Source organism: Elephantulus edwardii, unplaced genomic scaffold, assembly GCF_000299155.1.
Source record: "Elephantulus edwardii isolate Elephantulus edwardi_28Jun2011 unplaced genomic scaffold, EleEdw1.0 scaffold00113, whole genome shotgun sequence".
NCBI classification, from domain to species: domain Eukaryota; kingdom Metazoa; phylum Chordata; class Mammalia; order Macroscelidea; family Macroscelididae; genus Elephantulus; species Elephantulus edwardii.
The window spans coordinates 6,834,279-6,857,750 of record NW_006399863.1 but is presented as its reverse complement, the minus strand read 5'-3'; the positions used below and the strand labels follow the sequence as shown (position 1 = coordinate 6,857,750).

General features: G+C 40.5%; 1 protein-coding gene across 1 annotated transcript in view; it reads left to right on the top strand.

Annotated features, from left to right (window-relative positions):
* CACNA2D3 (calcium channel, voltage-dependent, alpha 2/delta subunit 3) overlaps positions 1–23,472 on the top strand; it is a 1,138,585-nt gene that overhangs the window by 805,580 nt on the left and 309,533 nt on the right. The window contains exon 14 of the mRNA XM_006892223.1: positions 2,002–2,019. Within this exon, the coding sequence (XP_006892285.1) occupies positions 2,002–2,019 (18 nt within the window). The remainder of the gene's footprint in view (positions 1–2,001; positions 2,020–23,472) is intronic.

The following is a 23,472-nucleotide window of genomic DNA, read 5'->3' as shown; positions in this document are numbered from 1 at the left end:
TGGGTCTACTCATCATGGAGCAGACCTCTCAAGAGGTGTCTGAGAGTCAAGACATGCTGTTGACTTGGGGTTATCCATTCTGTCCTTTGTTGAGTTAGGAGATTGGGATGGTTTTAAGAAAGGCTTTATCTTCATGCTGATGAGAATGTTCTTCAGAGGGTAAAATGATTGGGAAAGAAGATTCAGATGGGCTGTCTCGATTACCTAGCGCTGCTGTAGTAAAGCCACCACAGGTGGGTAGATTTAACAAACCGAAATGTCTCCTCTTTTAGAAGGCTAGAGGTTCAGATTCAGGATGCCAGCTCCTGGAGGTATTCTCTATCAATTCTCAACAAAGTCCGTGCTTCCGTTGGCTTCCCTGGCAATCTCCGTATCTTGACCTTTCTTGTGTCGAAGAGTTTTCCAGTTCAGGGATCTGAGATCCCAAGATATGCTCTGCTCACAACTCTTTGGTTTTATTGATACTGAGGTTCCCCCTTCTGCTTGCTTCCTCTCTTCTTTTGTCCCCCATGAAACATAAGGTGTTACAAGCTACACCCCAGAAAAAAGCCCTTAGGTTGCATCAAGGCTGTCATGGGATTAATGATCTCGCATCCTACTCTTCATCATAATATAATTTATATATTGTGTCCTTATATATATGTTCTTTCGAGGATACAGTATAATCCATGACATCTGTCTAGTACGTTTTCTAGCCTTTCTCTTACCATATATTTTAGAAAGAGGGTACAAAACCTAAAGTCACAATTCCTAAGGATTTATGACCTGTATTTGTGTGTAAGTTGAACTGAATTTCTGTAAAGTCAGGAAACCTCACTCTGAAATTTATCATTTATGAGATAGTTTATGTTTATCCAGCGTCTGAGTTACAATTTTGTTTCATCTGTGATAGGGGATAATAAGAGTCTCCAGCATTTAGTTTCTGTGATTAATGGGAGAAAGGAAATAAAGGACTTAGTCCACTGCCTGGTAACAAGTTCACATTTGATAAATGACAGTCTCTAGGATGGGAAACAGGTTATGGCAATGATTTAACTCCTTAGTTCAGTATTTAATGCATGAATAATGTTAATTCCACTCTGGATCTAAGAAATACTTTTCAAGACACCACACACTCGACTAGCAATCACAAATGCCGTGGCATTAAACCACATCCTAATAGTCTCAACACAGAAATATAGACAAATATGACTCATAAATGTTCCCTTTTTTCCACGTAGTGTAATTTCAGTTCATTGCCTGTGCCATTGGGAGAGCTATTATGTCTCATTTTATGGATTGACTGGCTGCCTTTTCATTGTTCTTAGATCATCAGCTTACTTCGAATGCACACATCTTTGTGCATGCTTCCTTAACCACCAATAAAGGAAACCATTAAAGTGCTTCAATGCAAGAACAATTGACTTCAAAAACAATATTCTAACGGTCTGACTTTTGTATACAGCAGGGTATAGCAACGTTGGTGCTGTTGGTATTTGGCCTGGGTAATCCTTTGTTTGTGGGAACGAACTTGTGCTTTGTAAGAGGTGTAACAATATCCTTGGCTTCTACCAAGAAGAAGTTTGCACCTGCCCGTCTTGCTCTCCCAATTTTGACAACCAAAATTGTCTCCAGACAAACCATGGCCCTGTTGAGAACTGTTGATGTCCAGAAAGATGGAACTGGGCTGTGGAATAGTGTCACTTGCCTCTTGTACAGCTGAACCGTGAATGCTGCTTTGTAGGATGTCACCAGCCTCTGTGGGGCATGGTGACTTCCTGTACTATCAAACTCAGACTCTGTTGGTACCACAGTTTCAGACAGCCGGTTAAAGAATCTGCACAAAAGCTTAATTTGGGAAATGACTTGGCTTTAATTTATTTCTCTGTTTTCCTCCCCTTTTTGGTTTTCCAAGTTTCCAGGGTCAGCCTAATGAAGTTTTACAGTTAACCATAACTTCTTATTTAATGACTCTTTTTCTTCTTCTTCTTCTTCTTTTTTTTTTTATCCCTTATTTTTCAGCTCCCTCAGGCACAAAAGGTAAACTCTTTTCCATCGCATTCCAGTCATCCCCCGAGCTCACGAGTTGTGCATGTGTCCATGGTGTTGTGCATTTGACACTGTTCATGACCAGTGAAAAGGTTTTCTTCTTACAGCTTCATAAACCCGAAGCTGGACAGAAACAAAGAGGTCAACAGACTCTGTAGTCACGCTTGTTCTCCCAAAGAGCCCTATCATACATAGCCGGTGGTTTGGGAGAGGACCATACCCTACCATGTTGCTAAGATTTCTCAGATCACGAGTAAGTTTGGCACCTATCTTTAAATGTAACGTTCTAACACTTCCCTGGGATAATTTTCTAGTGAGACAGATACCATGAATGAGTAGTTAGATCCTATAACCAAGTTTAGATTCTGGGCCCTTAACCCAAATCCTAAAAAAAAAACAAAACAAAAACAAACAAAAAAAACCCCATAACACCTCCCCCCCAAATCCTTAGGTTTCATTAGTTGTAAAATTAGCATTTCCTTTACTTGTCTCATCACCTGTAACTTCAGGATAAAATTTAAGAAGAATTCTTTGCCAACGGCCAGACCCTTTCACTGGTCCTCATTGTCTGTCTGAGGTGGTCTGGTTCCACCACTTAGAACATTCTCTGTCCAGAAACAGTCTATGTGGTTGCAGTGCTGGCTTTGCTGTGTCGTCTCATGGCATGTCGTTGTATCCTACGGACAGTTATGGCACAAAACATGACACGTGATGCCTGCCGCATTGTTCTTGTGTATTTCGCAAACTTAAGCAAGGCTCCCAAAAGACACAGTGGTTTCTGGGGTCCAGATGTGGGTTGGTTTCATTTCCAGAGTGGAGGTAGGGCACTGCTCAGAAATTGGAGCCTCCCTTCCCACGGTCTGGAGTCTGGAGCTGAGCTGATTCAGTTTCTTCTCGTTGAAAGAGAGAACACAACTGTTCCACAAAAGACAGTCTGTTCAGACCATATGGACAACCAGAGGCCTCGAAATCATTACACAATTACTCAAATATATTTGAGCTATTTAAACACGGCGCGACATGCTCTTGTGTGACTTGGCTTGTGGTAATGTTTGATTACAATTCAGTGCCATCACAAAAGGAGGGAACTCTTCATGAAAAGTTCAAGTGTTGGAGTAGAGCGACAGCTTCAAGGGTGAATATATGGTCAGAATTCCAGATTGTCTGGAAGATTCCATGTCTTTTCCTAGGATGTGCTTTCCTAATTGCCAACATTTGTAATTTCTCTGCAAAATGTCTTCAGCAAATGTGATGCCTAAATTATGGACCAACTTTAACTTACTGGCATTTATTCATCAAGTTTCCACTGATTCATATTCAGAAGCATTCCTGATGTCGATGATCACTCATTTATGTTCAAAGCAGACCAATACAGGCTATGGTAATAACAATGGCTGCTGTGATCTATCATTCTTCAGTTGCACTCTGCTCATTGCATTCTTTGATTCTGTCATCATAAACTGACTCCCATCACTTTCCCTACAAGAAGCCCTGTTATTGGAAACATGTAAATTCCAGCATTGAGGGAGATGGTCCAATACATTTCCTAATCCTTTCCTTTATCTCCAAAAAGTATCAGATAGTCTAAGGGACATGTTTTGTATCGCCTCTATGACAAGACATCTTTCTACCTTTTATTCTCCACCATGGCTATATATAATCTTGTTTCTATTCATATGAAGTTTTTACTTTAAATAATATTAAAGCATGAAATGTTTGCAGAAATTTGTGGTAGATTCTCTTTGGAGAAAGAGATTGCATATAAATGTCAGGTGTCTTGAATGGAGGAGAGGCATAGTAATGTAGATTGAATGTTTTCTCCCTCAGGGCTGTAAGTCTTCACTTGTTGACATATCAGCATCCCTGTCCATCCTCACTCTTTCTCCTCTCTACGCCCCTGAATTTTCTAAGTGCAAACCTCTGCTAGAAGGATCTAGTTCTTAACAAGCTTCAATTACCTTCAGATATATGTCCTTGCTGCATGACCAGCAAATGAGTGTGGTGGTTTCAAATCCAATCTACCCTTTTGTGATGTTGAACAAGTTACTTAACATCTCTGAATCCAAAAGTCCTCCTTTATTAGCAGGGCTGGTGATGCTAAGAGTTACAGCTTCCCAGGTTTGTTATGAGAGTTACTTCTCTTACTCCTTCCTAGGGTGGAGGCTAACACATGGTCAATGGTCATAGCATTTTGGGCTCCTCTTGCCCTTCATGTCTTAGAACAGATTGTGAGAGCTGCCATATCATATATACTTGTGACCTAAGACCTCTGCCCAGTATTTTGTTGTTGTTGTTGTGGTGGTGGTGGTGGTGGTGGTGGTGGTTTTTTAATTGTTCTGATTCAAACCTAATGGGGAAATTTTACAATGGCAAAAAAGCCAAGAAGATACTTCTTGTTAGATGCCATCAAGTTGAGTACAACTCATAGTGACCCTTTTTGCATTGAGTCAGAAAGAAACAGAAGTTGAGCTATCAATCCCAACAAAGCCAAGGTTTTCAAAGACCAGCATTTTGTACTCTTTCTTTCCTATTGATTTAACCCATCTCTTTCCATGATGATTACGAACCCCTTCCAAACCCAAGACTTTGTTGTTCTGGAGGTAAAAGGGAGTCATCCCCAGCCACTACATTTTTGGCCTGCCTTTCACATGAGGTCATAAGCATGTACATTGGACCATATGATGTCTGCATTTGTGCTGTGTTTTTGTTGGAATCAGCCTTTGTATCATCTGCAGTTGGTTTCTCTATAAATATTTTAAATAGTTATGTCTCTGTAAACATGCTTATTTTAATCTCTTGGCTGATCTACAACTGGAAATGTCCCATTTGAGTGTCCCTCTTATGTGGAGGGGACATTAATGATTATTGTTTGTAAGGTAGGTTTTAATGATTCTCATGTTTTGAAGGTCTTCCATCTACTGTAGGTTCTTGTAACTATTTTAGAGAAACTGCTTGCAAGTTTTATTTTGCTCCTTTTCTTTTCTTTTTTTTTTTTTAGGCTTTCTGAGATCATTCCCGAACTCTGTATAATCTCATCTTTTAATAGAACATTGGGGTAGAAGTAGCTTTGACATACGTGATGTGTGTTACCAATTTTAACCAAATAGACTTAGATTTTTAACCAAATTTTAGAATTTTAACCAAATATACTTAGATGGTATCCTGAAGCCATCTTTAAAAACCACATCGTAATATTGACCAAAATCATCAAGTCATCACAGATCAATTCCTTTGGGTGCAAACTGACCTGATTTCTTCAGTGTTTTGAATGTCCTTGAATTCAGCAATTAAGAAAGGGGTACATGTGAGAAAGACTTGTCATGTTCTTCTCAGACATGGTTCTGTGTCACTTCTATAGAACAAAGAAACTCTGAACTGGTTGTTGTTATGTACCATCTAGTCACCTGTGACTCATAGCAACTCTATGTACAAAAGCTCTAAACCCTGCCCTATCCTGAGCCAGTCTCACTGACTCCGACACACTTAATTCCATTGCCTTCCCCAGTGCAATTTATCTTTTGGTTTCCTGACTCCTGGTACCAAGACTGTTGATTGTGGAGCCGAAGAAGCTGAATTAAACAACCTCAACCTCTCCTCCATCCGTCTTGGTGCTGCCAGTTGGCCCAGTGGTGACTATTTTATAATAGGAGTGTAGCAAAGTTAACCAAAGCCATTTGCAGTATATTTGCATATATTCAGTAGTCTTACATAGCAAAAAGAACCCATTTTCAAATTACATATTCGTTCAAGTAGCATCTGTCTCTAGAAATCAAGTATCAGTTGCTCACTGCATACTTAATGTAATTACTGTAGAGCAGGACCTTCGGTATTTAAAGTCAGAAATACTGTCCAGAGAATTGCAAAGTTGGCCACTATAGTGAGAGTGAACAATTCCAGACCCTAGTGCCCTTTGCTTTCTTTTAAGTCACACAACTTTGGGGTTTGCCTAGAGTGCTCAGTGAGTGTGGATACTCCATGTCTTGACTGGTATTTTATTGGTTAATGTTAGGCTGAGAATTCTTTAGAAGCACAAACATTTCTCTCTAAACCATAGTTAAAGAAAACCACATCTCTAATCCTGTTTGGAACAGCAGCTGATGCTTTCAGGGCTGCACAGTATGGCAAAGCGGTCCTTGTTTAATAGCTTGACCACGTGTTTTGTTTCCTGTTAGGAATAGCTTAACTTGCCTTCTTGAACAAACACAGCAGGGTTCAAGATCTGTTGTTCTATGCCTGCTGTGATATTCTGTGCTGCTTAACTTGTATGAGGACTCAGGAGTGCATAAATTAGCTTCTTAAATGGAGGTCGATTTGGGGGTTTGCTTTCAGGATGGAACTGTTTTGTTAATACAACACTACCACCACCCACCCACCCCACCCTATCCCCACATAAATGTGATCCTGAAGCCATTGGTATTTTCTTTGTTTCCTCATTTATATTTGAGGAGGTGGGGGGGCAAATGGAAGTACTCATTGTCTAAAGGATGGGAGTTTTCCTACTGTGACTTCTTTCTCCTTCCCTTTCTCCCTCTTTCTTTCCCTCTTTCTCTTTTTACCCCACTCTCTCCCCCTTTTCTTCATATCTCTCTCCCCCTCTCCTCTTTTTCTCCCTCCCTCTCCTTTTTTTCTCTCCCTCTCTCTCTCCCTCTCCTCCTCTCCCCCTCTCTTTTTCTTCCTCTCTTCCTCTTTGCCTCTTCCCCCTCCCCTCTCGTTCCCTTTCTCGTCCCTCTTCCCTCTCTCCCTCTCTCTTTTCTTCCCTCTCTTTTCTCCCTCTCTCTTCCCTCTTCTCTGTCCCTCTCTCCCCTTCCCTTTCTCCTCTCTCCCCCCTTTCTTTCTCCCTCTCACTTTTCCTTTCTCTCACTTTTCCTCTCTCACACACCCCTTTTCCCTCTTCCCTTTCTCTTTCTCTCTTTCCCTCTCTCTCCTCCCCCTCCCTCTCCCTCTCTCTTCCTTTCTCCCCCTCTCCCTTTCTTTTCTCTTTCCCTATCTCTCCCCCTTTCCCTTTTTCTCTCTCTCCCCTTACCTCTCTTTTCCTCTCCCTCTTCTCCCCCTTTCCTTTCCTCTGCCCCCTCCCTCTCCTCTCTTCTCTCTCTCCTTTCTCCTCTCCCCCTTTTTCTCTCCTCTTTTCCTCCTTCTCTCTCCCCCTCCTTTCCTCCCTCTCTCTCCCCCATTCATTCCCCCTCTTTTTCTCTCCTCTTTTCTTCCCTCTCTCTCCCCCTCTCCACCCTCTCTTTGTTCCCCCTTCCTCCTCCCTCTCCTCTCCTCTCTTCCTCTCTCTCCCTCTATCTCTCTTTCTATATCTATCTATCTCACCCCTCCCTCTCTTTGTATCTCACTTCTTTCTTTCCTGGGTGTGTGTGTGTGTGTGTGTGTTGGTTTGTTCTTTGGTTGCTAACATGTAACAATAGAATGTGGCTGTGGCTTAGCCCTTATCTCTGTGTGATCAGCTTTCACCAATTGTAGGGCATCATTTATCATTCCTTGCCTCATTTCACTTCTGCACTTTGAAATGTTGAATTAACTGTCATTGAAAATAGAAAATTGGAAGTGTGCAAAGCTGCTGTTTTCATAGAACTGCAGGTCTAGTGATTTTAGTGTTTCATTACAGTTATAGAACCTGCTAAATCGATGCAGATGAAGTGCAAAGCTGCTAGGTGGTAACTATTTACATTTGGTTTTGGTTTATGACTCATTTGCTTTTACTTTTATTTGCTTTGTGTGTAAACTACCATTTCTTGCTTTGATAACCCTGCTTTTCTCCTTATTGGTGACTGTTTCATAGGAACAGATACAGGCTTCTTTGATATTCATACCCAAATGGGAATATTTAGATTGGCTGTCCTCACGGCTGAAAGCCGATAGCAACACAAGGGATTCTAGTTGAAATTAGTTGATCTGTTTTATGAATAAGAACAGGATAAATGGAAACCAGATCAAGCCCAGCTACTTCTGTTCTTCCAGCGGCCAGTGTGATGGACTCCTCAGAAATCTGAGAGATGGAATATTGCACAACTAAAGTGGTGACCATATAAGCAAGGATTTTGTTGTCTGTTGTAGTTCTGTGTGAGTGTGTCTGGTGCTGACAGTTCAGGCAGTGCAACTGTGCTGCCAAGGAAGGAGGCGGACTTTGCAAGTTTCATACCCGTGGGAGTTTTGGCCGACCCCTTTTCCATGGCCCTGGCCAGCTCTGCGTTTAAGACCATAAATAAATGAATAAATACTAGGCCCTGAGATTCAAAGTACTTGCTGGGCTAATTGTGGATCCTAGGGCACCATAGAACTCTGTTTCCATGCACGGTGCTACTTGTGTTTCTTATTTAAGAGAAGTAATCAGCTAATTTAAAATAATCTTATAATGTGTGTTTATATGAAATGAAAGATCTGGGTTTTAATTCATTTTCGTATACAGTTGAGCTGTTGCAGCATTGCTACACTATTTTTGTCATCAGGAAGAAAGTAAGGTGAAAAAGAGGATTGATTTATGGAAAAAAATAAGGTCTTAAAAATTGTAATTTTAAAATTTTCATTTATTATTATTATTATTACTATTTTTATTATTATTCTATGCCATTGAGCTGAGTCCAACTCATAGCAAGTCTGTGTATGGCAGATGGAAACCTTGCCCAATCTTAACAGTCCACTGATCCTAAACCCGTTGTTGCAGTGACTGCAGTGTTTCATTGATGGTCTTCCTCTCCTTCACTGGCCCTTTTCATTCCCAAGTCTGATGTCCTTTTCCAAGGACTGGGTCCTTCAGATAACATGCCCCAAAGTGTATTAGACAAGTCTGAGGAGCACCCTGGTAACACTTCTAAACAACTTGTTTGTCCTTTGGGAGTCCACGATGTAGTCAACACTCTTCACAAACACCACGATTCAAAGGCGTACACCCTGTGTTGGTCTTCCTTATTCATTACCCCACCTCCACATGCATATGAAGTGATACAGAGATTGGTATTTTACTATTATCTATTATCGGGCACTAAAATTGCTTTTTAAAACATTCAGGAAAACATTGCTAGTACCTATCAGGTATGAGGAAATGTCACATTTGCATATGTTACCCAGTAATTCTATTTTAGGAGGACAGCCTGAGTTGGTCAGCTGCTTGAAGTTTTATTTATAATAAGGATAAAAAGAGCCCAAATTGCCACCAATGGAAAAGATGTTTCAATGTTACTGTATTTCCAGGTGCCTTCTTAGTGCAGTAGGAAGCACATCAGTCTCAAAGTTACAGTATTGTATTTCCAAAATATAGAATATTTGGAAGCCATTTCAGGATTATGAGTTTAATAATGTTAGAAAACAAGTCAAGTTTAAGATCAGAATGTAACAGTTTATGCACATTATGCTGTGTGTATATATGTGAGTGTGTGTGTGTATATGACAATAGTTATAGAAAGGCTTCAGGCCTTTTGTTCATAGGATTGCTATGAGTCGTGCTCAACTCAACAACTATATACATATACACACACACACACACACACACACATATATACATACGAACAGCTAAACATAAACATGTTTAACTGTGAATATCTGCTAGTGGCAGAAGAACAGATGCTGGATTGTTTTTTAAATTCTTAATATGCTCCTATATTTTTCAAATCCTGCACAATGATCACCTACTATTCTTCTAATTAACCAAATATGTTTATCTTTGTTTCATTGACTATGCAAAGGCATTTGATTGTGTGGACCACAACAAACTATGGCAGGGTCTGAGAAGAATGGGAACCCCAGAATACTTGATCATGCATATGTGAAACCTGTACTTGGACCAGGAGGCAGTCAGAACAGAGAAGGGAAACATTGCATGGTTCAAAATTAGGAAGGGTGTATGCCAGGGATGTGTCCTATCTCCATACCTTCTGTATGAAGAACAGATTATCCATGAGGCTGGGCTCTATGAAGAGAAATGTGGATTCAGGATTGAAGGAATACTCATCAATAATCTGTGTTATGCAGATGATACAACCGTGCTTGCTTAAATTGAGGAGGTCCTGAAGCACTTGCTACAGAAGGTCAAGGATGGCAGCCTTCAATATGAATTGAAGCTAGCCTTCAAGAAAGCAAAGATTCTTACCACTGGGCTGATTGTCAGCATAATGATAGATGGTGAAGAGATTAAACTTGTTAAGAGCCTTAGTTTGTTTGGTTCCACAGTCAGTACTCTTGGTACCATCGTCCAGGAAATAAAAGGATGTATTGTATTGGCAAAGTCTGCTGTCAGAGACCTCTCCAAAGTACTGAAGAGCAACTAGGGATGAAAGAAGAACTGATGCCTTTGAGCTGTGGTGCTGGAGAAGAGTCTTGATTATACTATGGCCTACTAGGAGAACAAATAGGTTCATCATAAAGAAGGTAAGACCAGGCTGCTCCTTGGAGGCAAGGATTCTGAAACTTTGTCTGACATACTTTGGACATGTTGCAAGAAGGGACCAGTCCTTGGAGAGGGCGGTCATGCTCGGGAGGGAAGATGGACAGCATAAGCGAGGAAGACCCTCCATGAGGTGGATTGATTCAGTGACTGCGGTAATCAGGGTGGGTGTGTCAGAGACAGTGAGGTTGGCACAGGATAGAGCAGGGTTTAGGGATGTTGTACATAGGGTTGCTATGAGTTGCAGGTGACTCAGTGGTACACAACAACAGCAATCAAATATAATGAACTAAGCAAAATGAAGAATTAAATGTATTATTCATGAATATACTAAGTAGAATAGGCAGTCAAAGATTTCCCTAACAATAGTTTGCCGAACACAACTCTCCCAGGAAATGAACAACATCATTTTAAAAACCAAACTCAGTTGTGAAAATATACATATAGCTGCACTGACTTTTGGTACAGGTAACTTAATCAGAAGGATGTCAATTAATAAATGACTAGTTGTGTTAGGGAGCTGTAGTGAACCTTGTAGTTAAGAAGTTGTGCTACCACCTCTAAATCACGTGGTTTGAACCCACCAGCTGCTCCAAGGGAGAAATCCGGGTAGTATTCTTCTAGGATATTGTGTATCATCTCTACAAATCTACTGGAGGGTCGACTATGAGTCAATTCTGACTTGATGGCACATAACAGCAACAGTTTTGTTATATGCAATAACACTGAAAGTCACCTTTTTTATCCCTATTACTAATTCTTGGAAGTCATTATTTAATTTTTAATCAAAGGTCCCTTCAGTGCTAGATGCCTAGAGTAGCAATGATCTCAGGCTGGGAATTCTGGGAGAATGGCAGACATACGGTCAAACTCAGCATGTCGCCCACCACCCAGCTCCACAGCTTGGCAGATCCAGCTTGTGTTGCTCATCCCACAGTAGAGAATTGGGTTTGGAAAGAAGCACTGTCTTCACTTAAAAGCAGGAAAAAGGAAACTGGATGCTCAGTTAGATATTTGGAGGACATTGTTAACTCAGCACTGTAGGGTTAGTTGTGTACTCACTGTGCCAGAATGAAGGTCTTTTTATAGCGGAGGCAGGAGAGCTTGTGATTCTGCAACAGGAGGTGCCCAGTTGTTGCTGTTGTTAGGTCCCATTGAGTCAAGTACGGCTCATAGTAACCCCGTGAACAACAGATCTGAACCATGTCCTATCTTGTGCCATTCTCATCATCTCTGACATACTCATGCCCACTGTAGCTGAGTTGTCTGGAGGAGATTTGAAACCCAGCTCAGCCAGTCCTTCTGTTTGACCTTGGACAACATACATCTTCACATTGGATCACAGACCTTTGTTCTCCCATCATCACAGATGGGATGAAAACTCTCCCCTTATGGAACTCTCCTGAGAATATGAGCTTTGCTTACCTGGGGCCTACCACACTGAGCACCTAATGGAGGTAATTCTGCCTCCACAAGGTACAGTACTCCCTCCACTAAAGCCAGTTATAGGGCCCTCTTGTGACCCAGTGGTAAGAAGTTGTGTCACTAACTCAAAGGCGCATAGTTTGAATCCAGACTGCTCCATCAGAGAAAGATGAGCAGTCTCCTTCTGGCAATTGAAAAACTCTGAAAACCCACAGAAAGCAACTATGAGTTGGTACTGACTTCATGGCTTGTAACAACAACATTAGTTATGTTTTATCTTGTTTACTATGGACTACCTTGGAAAAAGTAAAGCATAAATGTTCTTGGAACCCTGATGTATTCTAAAATTGTTTTTTAGAAAATTTCCATAGAGTTACGCATTTGTAAAGCCAAAATCTAAGAAAAGACAAAAAAAAAAAACCCAAAAAACAGACACAACCCCAAAACAATCCCTGCATCTTGTCAAAGTTTGCCGGACTTAATTTCTAGTGTCTTAGGAAATCAAAGTCTTCTTTTAAAAGTATCGTTTATTCAAGGTTGTAGTTTAACAATACTTATCAGTGTGATTCTATTAAGTCTTAAAATAGTCCAAACTCTACCCACAACATTACTAAAATGAAATTGCCTTTTACAAAGTAAGAGGAATTTTTTTAAAAACCATAAAGGAATTTGAATTAAAAATAATGGTTTTCTTTAAAAAAAGAATGTTTCCCTCTCAGTTGTTCTTACATCTCCAAAGAAAAAGACATACCCTTCCCCCCTTTTTATTGAAGGAAAGGCAGAGGATACCAAGCACAATGAACTTCAGCATTAGCCTGATGAATATTAAATCTGAGAATAATCTTGAAAGAGACATCTCAGGAGACCTAATGTCTCACTTCTAGATCCAATTCTGTAGGACATTCTTATTGACCTGGAGGTAACTTTGAAGTCAAAAGCTGTATTGCCATTTTATTGCCTCCTGTCCCATATTTCTTCAATCAATTTAAAGCTCCAAAATCTATCCTTTGATTCAATCTATGTGTTTCCTGGGAAAGCAGCTCATGTCTCAAATTTTATCATCTAGACCTTTAAAGAAAGTATTGTTTAAAGGACAACTGCATCAAATATCTTCATAATGTAGAGAATTAGGCAGCCTGGAAGGCTTGTTAACTTGGTTCAGACTACATCTTTTTCTTCTGCATTATAGATTTCCATTGTTGTTGTTGTTAGGTGCCAGTGAGTTGGAAGTAACTCATAGCTGACACACAGTTATTATTAATCAGTTTTTAGAGGTTGTAAATCACATGGGAAAAGATGGCCTATCATTCCCCCAAGAAGTAAACTATATGCCTTTGGATTAGCAGCACAGCTCACTAGGCCACCAGAGTTCCCTTTGTTTCCATTGTTGTTGTTGTTGTTGATTGCCTTCGAGTTGAGCACAAATCACAGCAACACTCTAAAACAAAAGGCCTGAAGCTCCTCTACAACTGTCAACATTTATCAAAGTTCATAGAGTTTCCGGAGGCAAGTTTTTAGGAAGTGGATACCACTCCTGCTTCCAAACCTGTCATAGAATGTTCTTGCTTGAGTCACCTACATTGCATAGCCTCCCTATGTACAACAGCTCTGAACTCTTCCTGGTCCTGAGCCAGTATCACTAATTCCAGCACTCCAACCCCCATCACCCCAGTAACTATATCAATCCATTTCATCCAGGGTCTCCCTCTCCTGCACTGTCTGTCCACTCTTCTGAGCATGATGTCCTTCTTCAAGGACTGATCTCACCTGGCCACATGCCCAGAGTAAGTGAAGAGGCGCTTCAAAATCCTAGCCTCCAAGGAGAGCCTTGGTTTTATCCTCTCCAAGACAGACCAATTTATTTTCTTGGTCATCCATGGTATGTTCAAGACTCTTCTCCAGCACCACAATTCAAAGGCATCTCTTCTTCCTCTGTCATCCTTAGTCATTGTCCAACTTTCTGAAGCATAACAGGTAATTGAGAAAACCATGTCATGGATTAGGTGCACCTTTGTATCTAGACTGATATCGTTGCTCTTCAGAATTCTGGAGAGATCCATGACAGCAGATTTTCCCAATGCAATTCGTCTTTTGATTTCCTGACTGCTAGTATTAAGAGTTTCACTTATGGATCTGATCAAGCTGTGATTGCTAACAATCTCAATCTCTTCTCCATCTATTATGGCACTGCCAGTCGGCCCAGTGGTAAGAATCTTTGTCTTCTTGATGTTGAGTTTCAATCCATATTGAAAACTAGAGTCCTTGATCTTTTGCAACAAGTGATTAGTTCAGAGAAAAAAGTCAGCCCAGAAGTTTCCATTCAAACTCAATGCAATTCAATAACAGATTAACTTGACAACAAAACTCTCTATCAAAATATATACCTAAGTCAAACTAGTTCAAGTTAAAGTCAAACCATCATCAGTGACTTTCACTGGTTTTAAGTCCACAGTCTGAAGTTTGCTGTATAGCAGGAAGGGAGCTTAGGTGGTCTCATGATAAGAAGCTGCACTATAATCCGAAAGACATAAGGTTCCAATCTGCCAAGTACTCCACAGGAGAAGGATGGCCACTCTCACATGCAATTTACTGCCTCTGAAAACTTACTGCAGGGTCAGCTATGGGTCAGTTCCTACTTAAAGGTACTCAGCAACAATAGCAGTATGAGTTATTCAAGGGGAAACACATAAACTATATCATAGGAGGAAGTCCTTTTATTTTGTTGAGACAGTCTTTTACATAAAACTATTTCAGTTTTCATTGACAGAATTTGTCTATGTGTGTGGCTTCTACACTTTGAATTTAGAAAAGCGACCATGTTTGTGAAAACAAAGTCCATTGCTGTCAAGTTGATTCTTATTCATAGCAGATCTACAGGACAAAAGTCCCCAGAGGATTTTCTTGTTACATAGTGTATTTAGGTGTTAGACTGCTAACTGAAATATCGGTGGTTTGAATCCTTCAGCCCATCCATGGGGTAGAGGTGGACCTCCTATAAAGTTTTTACAGCCTTTAAAAGCCAATGTAAGTTTGAGATTAATTCAATGTCAGCGGATTAACCTTTAGAAAGACAAACTGGCTCATCTTTATCCCTCAGAATGCTGGCCTTCTGGTTAGCAGCTGTGCCCTTAATGACCAGAGCTCCTTTTTTAGTTTTTCTTCCTGCACAGACTAACGTAGATGTTGGTTTGGTCATAGTTCAGTTGCCTTTTCCTCTTCCAGGCAACATATTTACTGGCCTGACCCCCAGTTAATGGATATATATCCATTACAAACCCAAATGCCCCTGAGTTCCCTGAGAGCTGGAACGATGGCTCTTTATGCGCTGCCAAAGGATTCAACTGAAATGACCCTCTGGGATGAGCTGGAGCAGTTGTGCAATCCCGCACAGCAGGGCTACCCAGAAGTTCAAAAACGGAAAGTTAGATGTTTATCCCTTCCAATTAACTCGAAGGATTTTGGAAAACTCAGCCTAGTTTCCTGAGGTAGAAAAATGTCAGGCAAAGAACTAATGTGATGGTATGGATTTTCTTTTTCCAAAAAGTGACTCATGGAATCAAACCACTTGCTGAATCACAAGCCCTTGTGCTGGGATGAGACCCATTGTATTCATCCAGGACTGGGACACATGACATGATTTGGGGGCTAGATGCCTCTTAACTATCTGTCCTTTCCTGCCCCATCTATTTTTTCCCCAACAATTCTCCCAATTTTTTTCTTCCCATCTTCCTTTAATACTTAAAACGACAGCTGTCTGATGCATGACACCCCATGTATGCCAGAGTAGTGGAACATTTGGCCTGTCTTATGAGACACCTCTGGGAAGACCCAAACCTTTCACCTATTGGTTAACAGACACCTATATTAACCATTAGCACCACCCTGGACCTCCAGCAACTATAGCTGTCTTATTCTGTCACAAGATAATAGACAAAGGGTTCTCTATGTGGTTTATGTTCTGAATGGAAGGGTGGATAGAACTCAATCACTGCTAGAAGAGCGATGGAGTTCTATGAAGAGTATTACATTCTCTTCTCTAACTTGGAATGGACCTTAGGAGATCAAGTGCCCCAATGGGGATGGCAGCGTTGTGCTAGATGCTCTTTATTTACATCTCCATTTATTCCTTTCAGGAGGCTTTGGGGCTACTCCTATTTTTAGGAACTTTGATTAACTCTTTTAATGAACTCTGCTCCTTAATACCAAACAGGACCATTATCCTTGAAGTAAGAGACTGAGTGCCAAGTGATGAAACAGAAACTGTACTTTAGGTAGGCCAAGACTCAAATCCCCTGCTTCTGTCTTCTGTCATCTGGCCAAAGGTGCTCTGATGTTTTGTCTCTAATTTTTTTTTTTTTACCTGTAAAAAGGGCCTAGACACTACAAGATCTATCTTGGTGTTAAATTTAAGTATATTGATGAAAATACTAAAAGTTATGTTTGGCTATTTTCATATTTGCCGATGAATAAGCAGAGGATGGAAGGATGAATAGATGGATAGATTAAGGGATAGATTGGTGGGTGAATGTATGGATGGATGAAAATGACTAAGCAAATGATGATGCCAAAGTCCTTGGAGAGGGACATCATGCTTAAGAGGGTGGCAGGACGGTGCCAGAGAAGACCCTCGATGAGATGGATTGACTCAGTGGTTGGGATAATGGGGGTCGGTGTGTCAGAGACGATAAGGTTGGCTCAGGATAGAGCAGGGTCCAGAGCTTTTGAACATAGGGTCGTTATGAATCGCAAGTGACATGAGGCACATAACAAACAACAACTTGAGGCTAATTTTTTTCTGTTATTGTTAGGCGCCATCTATTCAGCTACTACTCACAGTGATCTTATGAACAAGTGCTGTGAGCTTTGCCTTATTGTGCTCCATCCTCATGATTTCTGTCATGCTCAAGCCCACTGCAGTGGTCACTATGTCAGTTCTTCTTACTGAAGCTCTTCTTCTTTCACCGACCCCTCCCTTCCCCAGCATGAGATCTCTCTCCAAGAAATGATTCCTCCTGAAAATATTCCCATTGGCAAACTCCAGTGCTCCATTGCTGTTAATATTGGTGACGCTTGAAATAGGCGTATTGTACCCTAGTAAGCAAACAAAGCAGACCAAGTTTCCCCCTCCTTGCCTCTAAGGAGCATGCCAACGGTAGTTCCCTCAAGACAGAGTTGTTCGTTCTCTTGGCAGTTCGTGGCAGCTCCAGTAAAACAGTTCACCAGCACCACAATGCGAAGCATTGATTCTTTTGTTTCTGTAGCTCATACTTTTTCCTCCTCTCCTCTCCTCTCCTCTCCTCTCTGTGCTTCCTCCCAATGTCATAGTGCTTAATGAAGCTGGTTAAAGAAGAATAATCATCATCCTAAAAAAGTCCTTGGACCATGGTGATACCACGTGAGTGCCGTAAGCCATCTGCTCTAGCGGCAACTGTATACAGCCACCAGCGTCTCAGAACTTCTTACGTACATGCCAGCCATCTAGGCATAGACACGCTAACCGTCTAGGCATAGTGCAGTGCATGAAGACACTAGGAAGCTGTGAGCAACTAGTTGCTGCAAATATAAGAGAGAACACCAGTTCAGAGTCTGATCTGAATTGTAATACCAAGTCTCAGTTATTTTCTCCGCTGTCTGGACCTCATTTATTAAGTGAAAGCACTGGAGGAGGTGGGGGAGAATTTCATCCGAATACCCTTTGCTGACCGCTTCTTCCATACCAGGCCTCTGTCTGGGCTGAGTGGTGTTGCTCAAAGGAGGCATCCTCCTCAGCTTCTGCCCTGGAAGTTGAGGGGCTCCACATCACCCCCAGCATCCCTTCCCTCTTCAGTGTTCGGTAACTTCACTGTATTAACAGTTTGCACAGATTTGGTCCTAGATTGTATCTTTGGTTGTAGAGTAAATATGATTATCTTTGTTGTAAAGTTTGAGAACATCTGGTTCCCATTTCCACTTTGTTAGGGAAGATTTTATGGAGGAAGCAGCATTTCAGGGGGTCTTTCAAGAAAGGGAAGGTTTTGTCTCAGGGCCTGAAGCTCTGACCGCTGGCTGTGTTTGCAGGCATCTATTAGGGCTAAACCACGCTTGTTAAAATGTGAATATTTGGCCTTGATGAATGGTCAGCTATGTGTCAAAATTTATCATACCTATTGGGTAAAATCCAATGCCCCATGAGAGTTCTCATTGTCATTATTATTAGCTATTCTTGAAAAAGGCATACTGTACCCCATAAAGAAACAAAGCCATTTTCTAAGTTTGTTTTCAAATATGTTAGCATGTAATATCTTGGCTGTGACTTTACTGCCGTATGTATTCTGGGTCAAAAATAATCTCTCCTCACTATCAAGGTGCTTGCACAAAATACATGTATTCCTTGCTTATGGATATATTTGAGAAACATTGAGGGGACAAAGTAACAACATTAAAATAGCTCTGACGGTGTAACGCTAAGAAGTTGTGCTGTAATCCCAAAGACACAGGGTTCAAATCCACAAGTGGTTTCACAGGAGAAAGATGTCTTGTAAAATTAATCACCATTGAACTATGCTTACCATTGCTCTTTTTAGATTCCCACTGGATTGTTTCCATTTCCTTTACCTCCTCCCTCCACCCACCGAATTTTGTGACCCCATAATTTCCAGCCCTCCATCCTCACCTCTCTGCTCCCACCCCTCTCCCCCTTGGGCCCTCAGTACTGAGTATAACTACACCATTTATAGCACTGTGCGATTAACTGACTTTGAAAACCCACCGGAGGATCAGCTATGGGTTGGATCCAACTCAATGGTATACAACAGCAGCTTTAATAACAACTTGGTTAGACGTAAACTATTTTTATATTTCTCAAGCATGTCTTCTAGCATTCTCTCACATAATCATTCGCCAAGTTCTCTTCAGGTTGTTAAAGAATCTGAACCAGACACCCTCACTCCCTAGTTCATACAAGAGGCAAAAGTTCAGAGAGGGAAATCTGTTTACTCCTGTGTTTACACGAGTTCAAATGCAGTGAAATCTCAAAAGCATTCAAGGTATCTCCCAACCTCAAATGTAAGTAATAATGATTCTGTAGGAAGAGGACTAAAAATATAATGGTTGCAGCTTTCTCAAGGATTAAGAGAATATACTTAACCAAGACTACTGGAGAAATGTTACTTGAATGTTATTTTTATTTTTCCTTCTTATTCTCCACTGCTACTTGGTTAGTGCTTTGCAGTAGTTAGGACTCGGACTTCTTGCAAAAATGTCGAAAAATGCCAATGCATAATGGTAAGGTAAACAATATTTGGTGCTCTTAATTTGCTTAGATTTTTAAAGGGCATCTGTTCGTCTGAGTAACGCCATAAAAGATGGACAATTCACATTGCTTATGCTGAAAGAGTCGTAAAAGAAAAAATGCTCATCTTTTCTAAGGATGCTGGTTGGATTTTTTTAAGGGTTTCTTATATTCAATATAAGTTTTATGTTTAATAAGAAAATGTTTTAATTCATCATAAAGGAATGGTGTTTTAAATTTTCATTTTAAATTTAGTGTGCATTCAGTATTTTTATGCATTGTGTTTTACATTATCGTTAATTCACTTTGTGTTTCATACAGTCCTTCCCATTCATTGTATCTTGTAAAATTAATCACCATTGAGCTATGCCTGCAATTGCTCTGTCTTTTTAGATTCCCATTGGATCACTCCCATTTCCTTTACCTTCTCCCTCCACCCACCAAATTGTGTAGCCCCATGAGTTCCCCCCCCCCACCTACCCATCCTCACCTCTCTGCTCCCCTTTCTCCCTTTGGGCCCTCAATACTGAGTATCACTACACCATTATACCACTAAATAGAATATACTTAACCACAAAGGAGTTTTATGTGGATGATATTTCCAATGCAAAGTATTATCATGCTTTAAAGAACTGTTTTGATCATTACACCAAAAGAAATTTTAAAAATAAGTTTTGTAAAAGGAGACATTCTATTTAGGCATTAATCTGCATTGCAAGCATATGCTATTGGGTGGTTTTATTTATAAAGTGCTTCCTGTAGGTGGAAACTTTTGGGGAAGTTCTTGGTATTAACAATTCTAAGTATATTTAAAGAGGGGAGTTGTTTTAAGAAGTACACTTATGCACCTACCACCAAATTTTAAAAGTATAAATATTTTACAGAATAAATTTAGTATATTTTCCCCTTCTTATTATGAGAAGAAACATTGCAAATGGAGAATTCCCAAGGGCTGACAGCCTCGTTCAGTGGGAAGCCACACTTCCTTCAGATGTCTCTGAACGCAGAAACTCTGTCTCAGGTCCCAACAACAGCTCTGTCCACTCCTTGCCTGTGTGTCAGAGCCTTGACAGGTCACCTCTGTGGCTGGCACCCCAGTACGATGCTGCTCCTCCAGAGGTACCCTGAGTCTTATCTACAGCTTTGTAAATAGCCTTAAAAAAAGTTTTACCTTTGTAAAACTCTCCTCACTTTACCCACTTTGAGTGTACTTTTTGTTTTCTGTGGGACCCTGATAGCTAAGTTTGCTCACTGCCTATCTCTGTTGCATAGATTTTCAATAGGTATATATACTTACAAACAATATACAGCATTGTTTTGTTTGTTTGAATCCATACAGTAATGCTTTCATACTAGGTAGATTCTTTTGCAACTTACTTCATTTTCTAGTGTCTGAGAATCTACTCATGTTGTATGTAAGATAAAGGTCTTTTTCTGTTAACTGAGATTAGGTTCTAAGCTTGAAACAAAATTCTCAGGGAAAAAAACTTGAGGGGAATCACTCTTGTTGTCTCAGGCACCTTTGTGCCAGCTATGACTCACAGTGACCCCTGACAACAGATCAGAACCTTGCTTTGTCCTGCACCGTTCTCGTGATCTGACATACTCAGGCCTGTTGGTAGAGTCACCATGCTAATCCGTCTCATTGAGAATCTTCCCCTCTTTTGTTGACACTCTACCTTTCCCAGAATAATGTCTTTTTTCCAAGGACTGGCCCTTCCAGATAACATGTCCAAAGTATGTAAGACAAAGTTTCACCATCTAAGGAGCACCTTGATTGTACTTCCTCTAAGATTTGTTTGTTATGTTGGTCATATATAGGATATCCAATACTCTTTATCAACACCACAGTCCTAAGGCTTTGATGATTATTTAGTCTTCTTTATTCATTGTCCAACTTTCAAATGCATAAGAAGCAGTTGAAAAGATCATGTTTTGGGTCAGGCATTCCTCATGTTTAAAATGGACAGCCTTGCTTTTTAGCATTTTGGGAAGGTCTTTGACTACAGATTTCCCCAGTGCAGTGTATCTTTGCATTTCTTAACATTGCTGCTAGAGATGATGATTGTGGACTCAAGTAAATTGAAATAATTGAAAACTTCAGTTTTAGAACAATTACTCTTAGAGTTGATAAAAGAAACAGATAGGTAACATCGGTGGTGACTCAAAAGTCTTTTGTTTATATCACTGGAACAAGCTTTTCTTCCATTCCCTTCTCAGTTACAATGTCTTCTTAACATTAGTGAGTAAGTGCATTTTTAAATATGCCTATATGTATAAGAGAGCTCTGGAGGCTTAGTGGTAAGGAGGTCTGCAGCAAACTCAAAGGTACACAGTTCAAATCCATCAGCTGCTCTGCTCTGTGGGATAAAGATAGGCTGTCTCCTCCTGTGCAGTTAACTGCCTCTGAAAACCTATTAGAAGGTCCACTATGCATCGCTTCCGACCCAATAGTACATAACAACAACAAAGTATTTATAATGTCTCTCATTTTACACTGTATTACTGAAGCCAGCATATCTCATACTTAGCATTAACAGCATGGAAAGTTAAAGCTTATGTAAGTGAATATCACAGTCTTAGATAATGTTAATATTAGCCAAGTAGACGTAAGATGATTTATAGTCTTTATTGATCACACAGTTAATGTGTGATCACACAGTAGGTGGTGGCTCATCTTTCTGCCATAGAACAACAGGTGAATTCGAACCAATTGCCTTGGGTTGTCAGCACAACTCCTTACCTACTTTGCCACCAGAGCCCTTGGATGTTTCTGGGTTTTCTTTCTCCTCCTTGGTCAAAAGAATTTTCTATAAACCCACCCCTTCCAGTGCTGCTCCTCCTCCTCTCAAAAAACTCCCACGTTGTCGTGCCTCCCATCGTCATGACTCTGCCTATCATCAATCCTGGGCAGAAAGATCAGAAAGAGATGAGAAAGAAAGGTCCAGGAATTTGTACTGTGAGGCTCTTCATGTAGCCACATGATGTTCTTATATCCTTTTCCAGACCTTCGTTTCCCAGCTTTGTCCCTGGTGTTCTTACCAACTGATTTGCACAGTGACTGTGATGGCTTTTTACTGTTCTGCTCTTCCCTTTCCTTGGAGTGTGAAAACTGAAGTCCATGGGTGCTGTTCTTCTCCTCCTGTTCTGTTCTTACTGTCTTTCATCATGTGCTTTCCAGAGAATGTCCCCTGTGAATTTCACAGGGAGATGAGAGAACGCTCTAAGGGGTTGATTTTTCTTCTGATCAACTGTATTTGAGAGAGTGACTAGGAAAGAGCCTCCTTTCACTGCACTGAGCCACATTGTCAAATGCCACCCATCTTGAATCAATGCTTCTCATTTCCAGTAGTTTCATCTGATATTTAAGAGTGTACACAACTGTGTGATCTCACCTTTGGTATTGTCTTTTGTTAAAGCAAAAGCTGTTGGAAGCTCTTACAGTGGATATTTCTTGAATAACTTCAGCTGTGTAGGTAATGAAGTCACATTGTCTGCTCTTTAAATGACCTCTTTATTCTTTGTTTTTTTTTAAAGATTCACACACACACACACACACACTCTCACACACACACACACACACACACTCTTTCATTGACATTACATTTCATACAATCATTTCCCTACATTATGTTTTATAAAATAAATCACTATTGGACCATGCCCATGATTACCCCATCTTTCAGGTACCCCTCAGCTCTTCCCCATTTCTTTTGCCCCCTCAGACTCTTTTACCTTCACCTCAGACTCATAAGGATGAATTCTGCATAAGACAATTATTGTAAAAATGAAGGCTAACTGGTAAAATGTGTTTGGGAGTCCCAGAGGGAAGGGCTGGGAGCAGAGGGCTGAGGGTGGTTAGGGGGGAAATCACAGAATCTTTAAATGTTTTAACTAGTGAAGTCTGTGCTATTCTTTTAAATAAAAATTTTATACTGGTTTACTTATAAAGTTCCTATACATTGTTTTAAACTCCAGATCTTTCCCATTTCCTTTACCTACCCCTCCCTCTGCTCATCAAATTGTGTGACCCTATGATTTCGCCACCCTATATGATTAGCCCCCTGCCCATCCTCACCCCTCTGTTCCTCCCAGCCTCCCCCCCACACACCTTGGATCATCATACACGTTTCACTAGTTAGCTTTCTACAGTAATGGTCTTAAATGCTATTTGTCCTTATGGGGCTGAGTTAGTTCACTTAGCATAATGCCTTCCAGTCCCTCACAAGTTAGATAGTGATTTTCAAGACAATAGCTCCTGCATGCTGTGTAGTATTCCATTGTGTGAATGTGCCATAATTTCTCAATCCATTCGATTGTGGTTAGTCCATACTAATTTTTTTCCTTTTTTGATTTATTTTTATTTTAA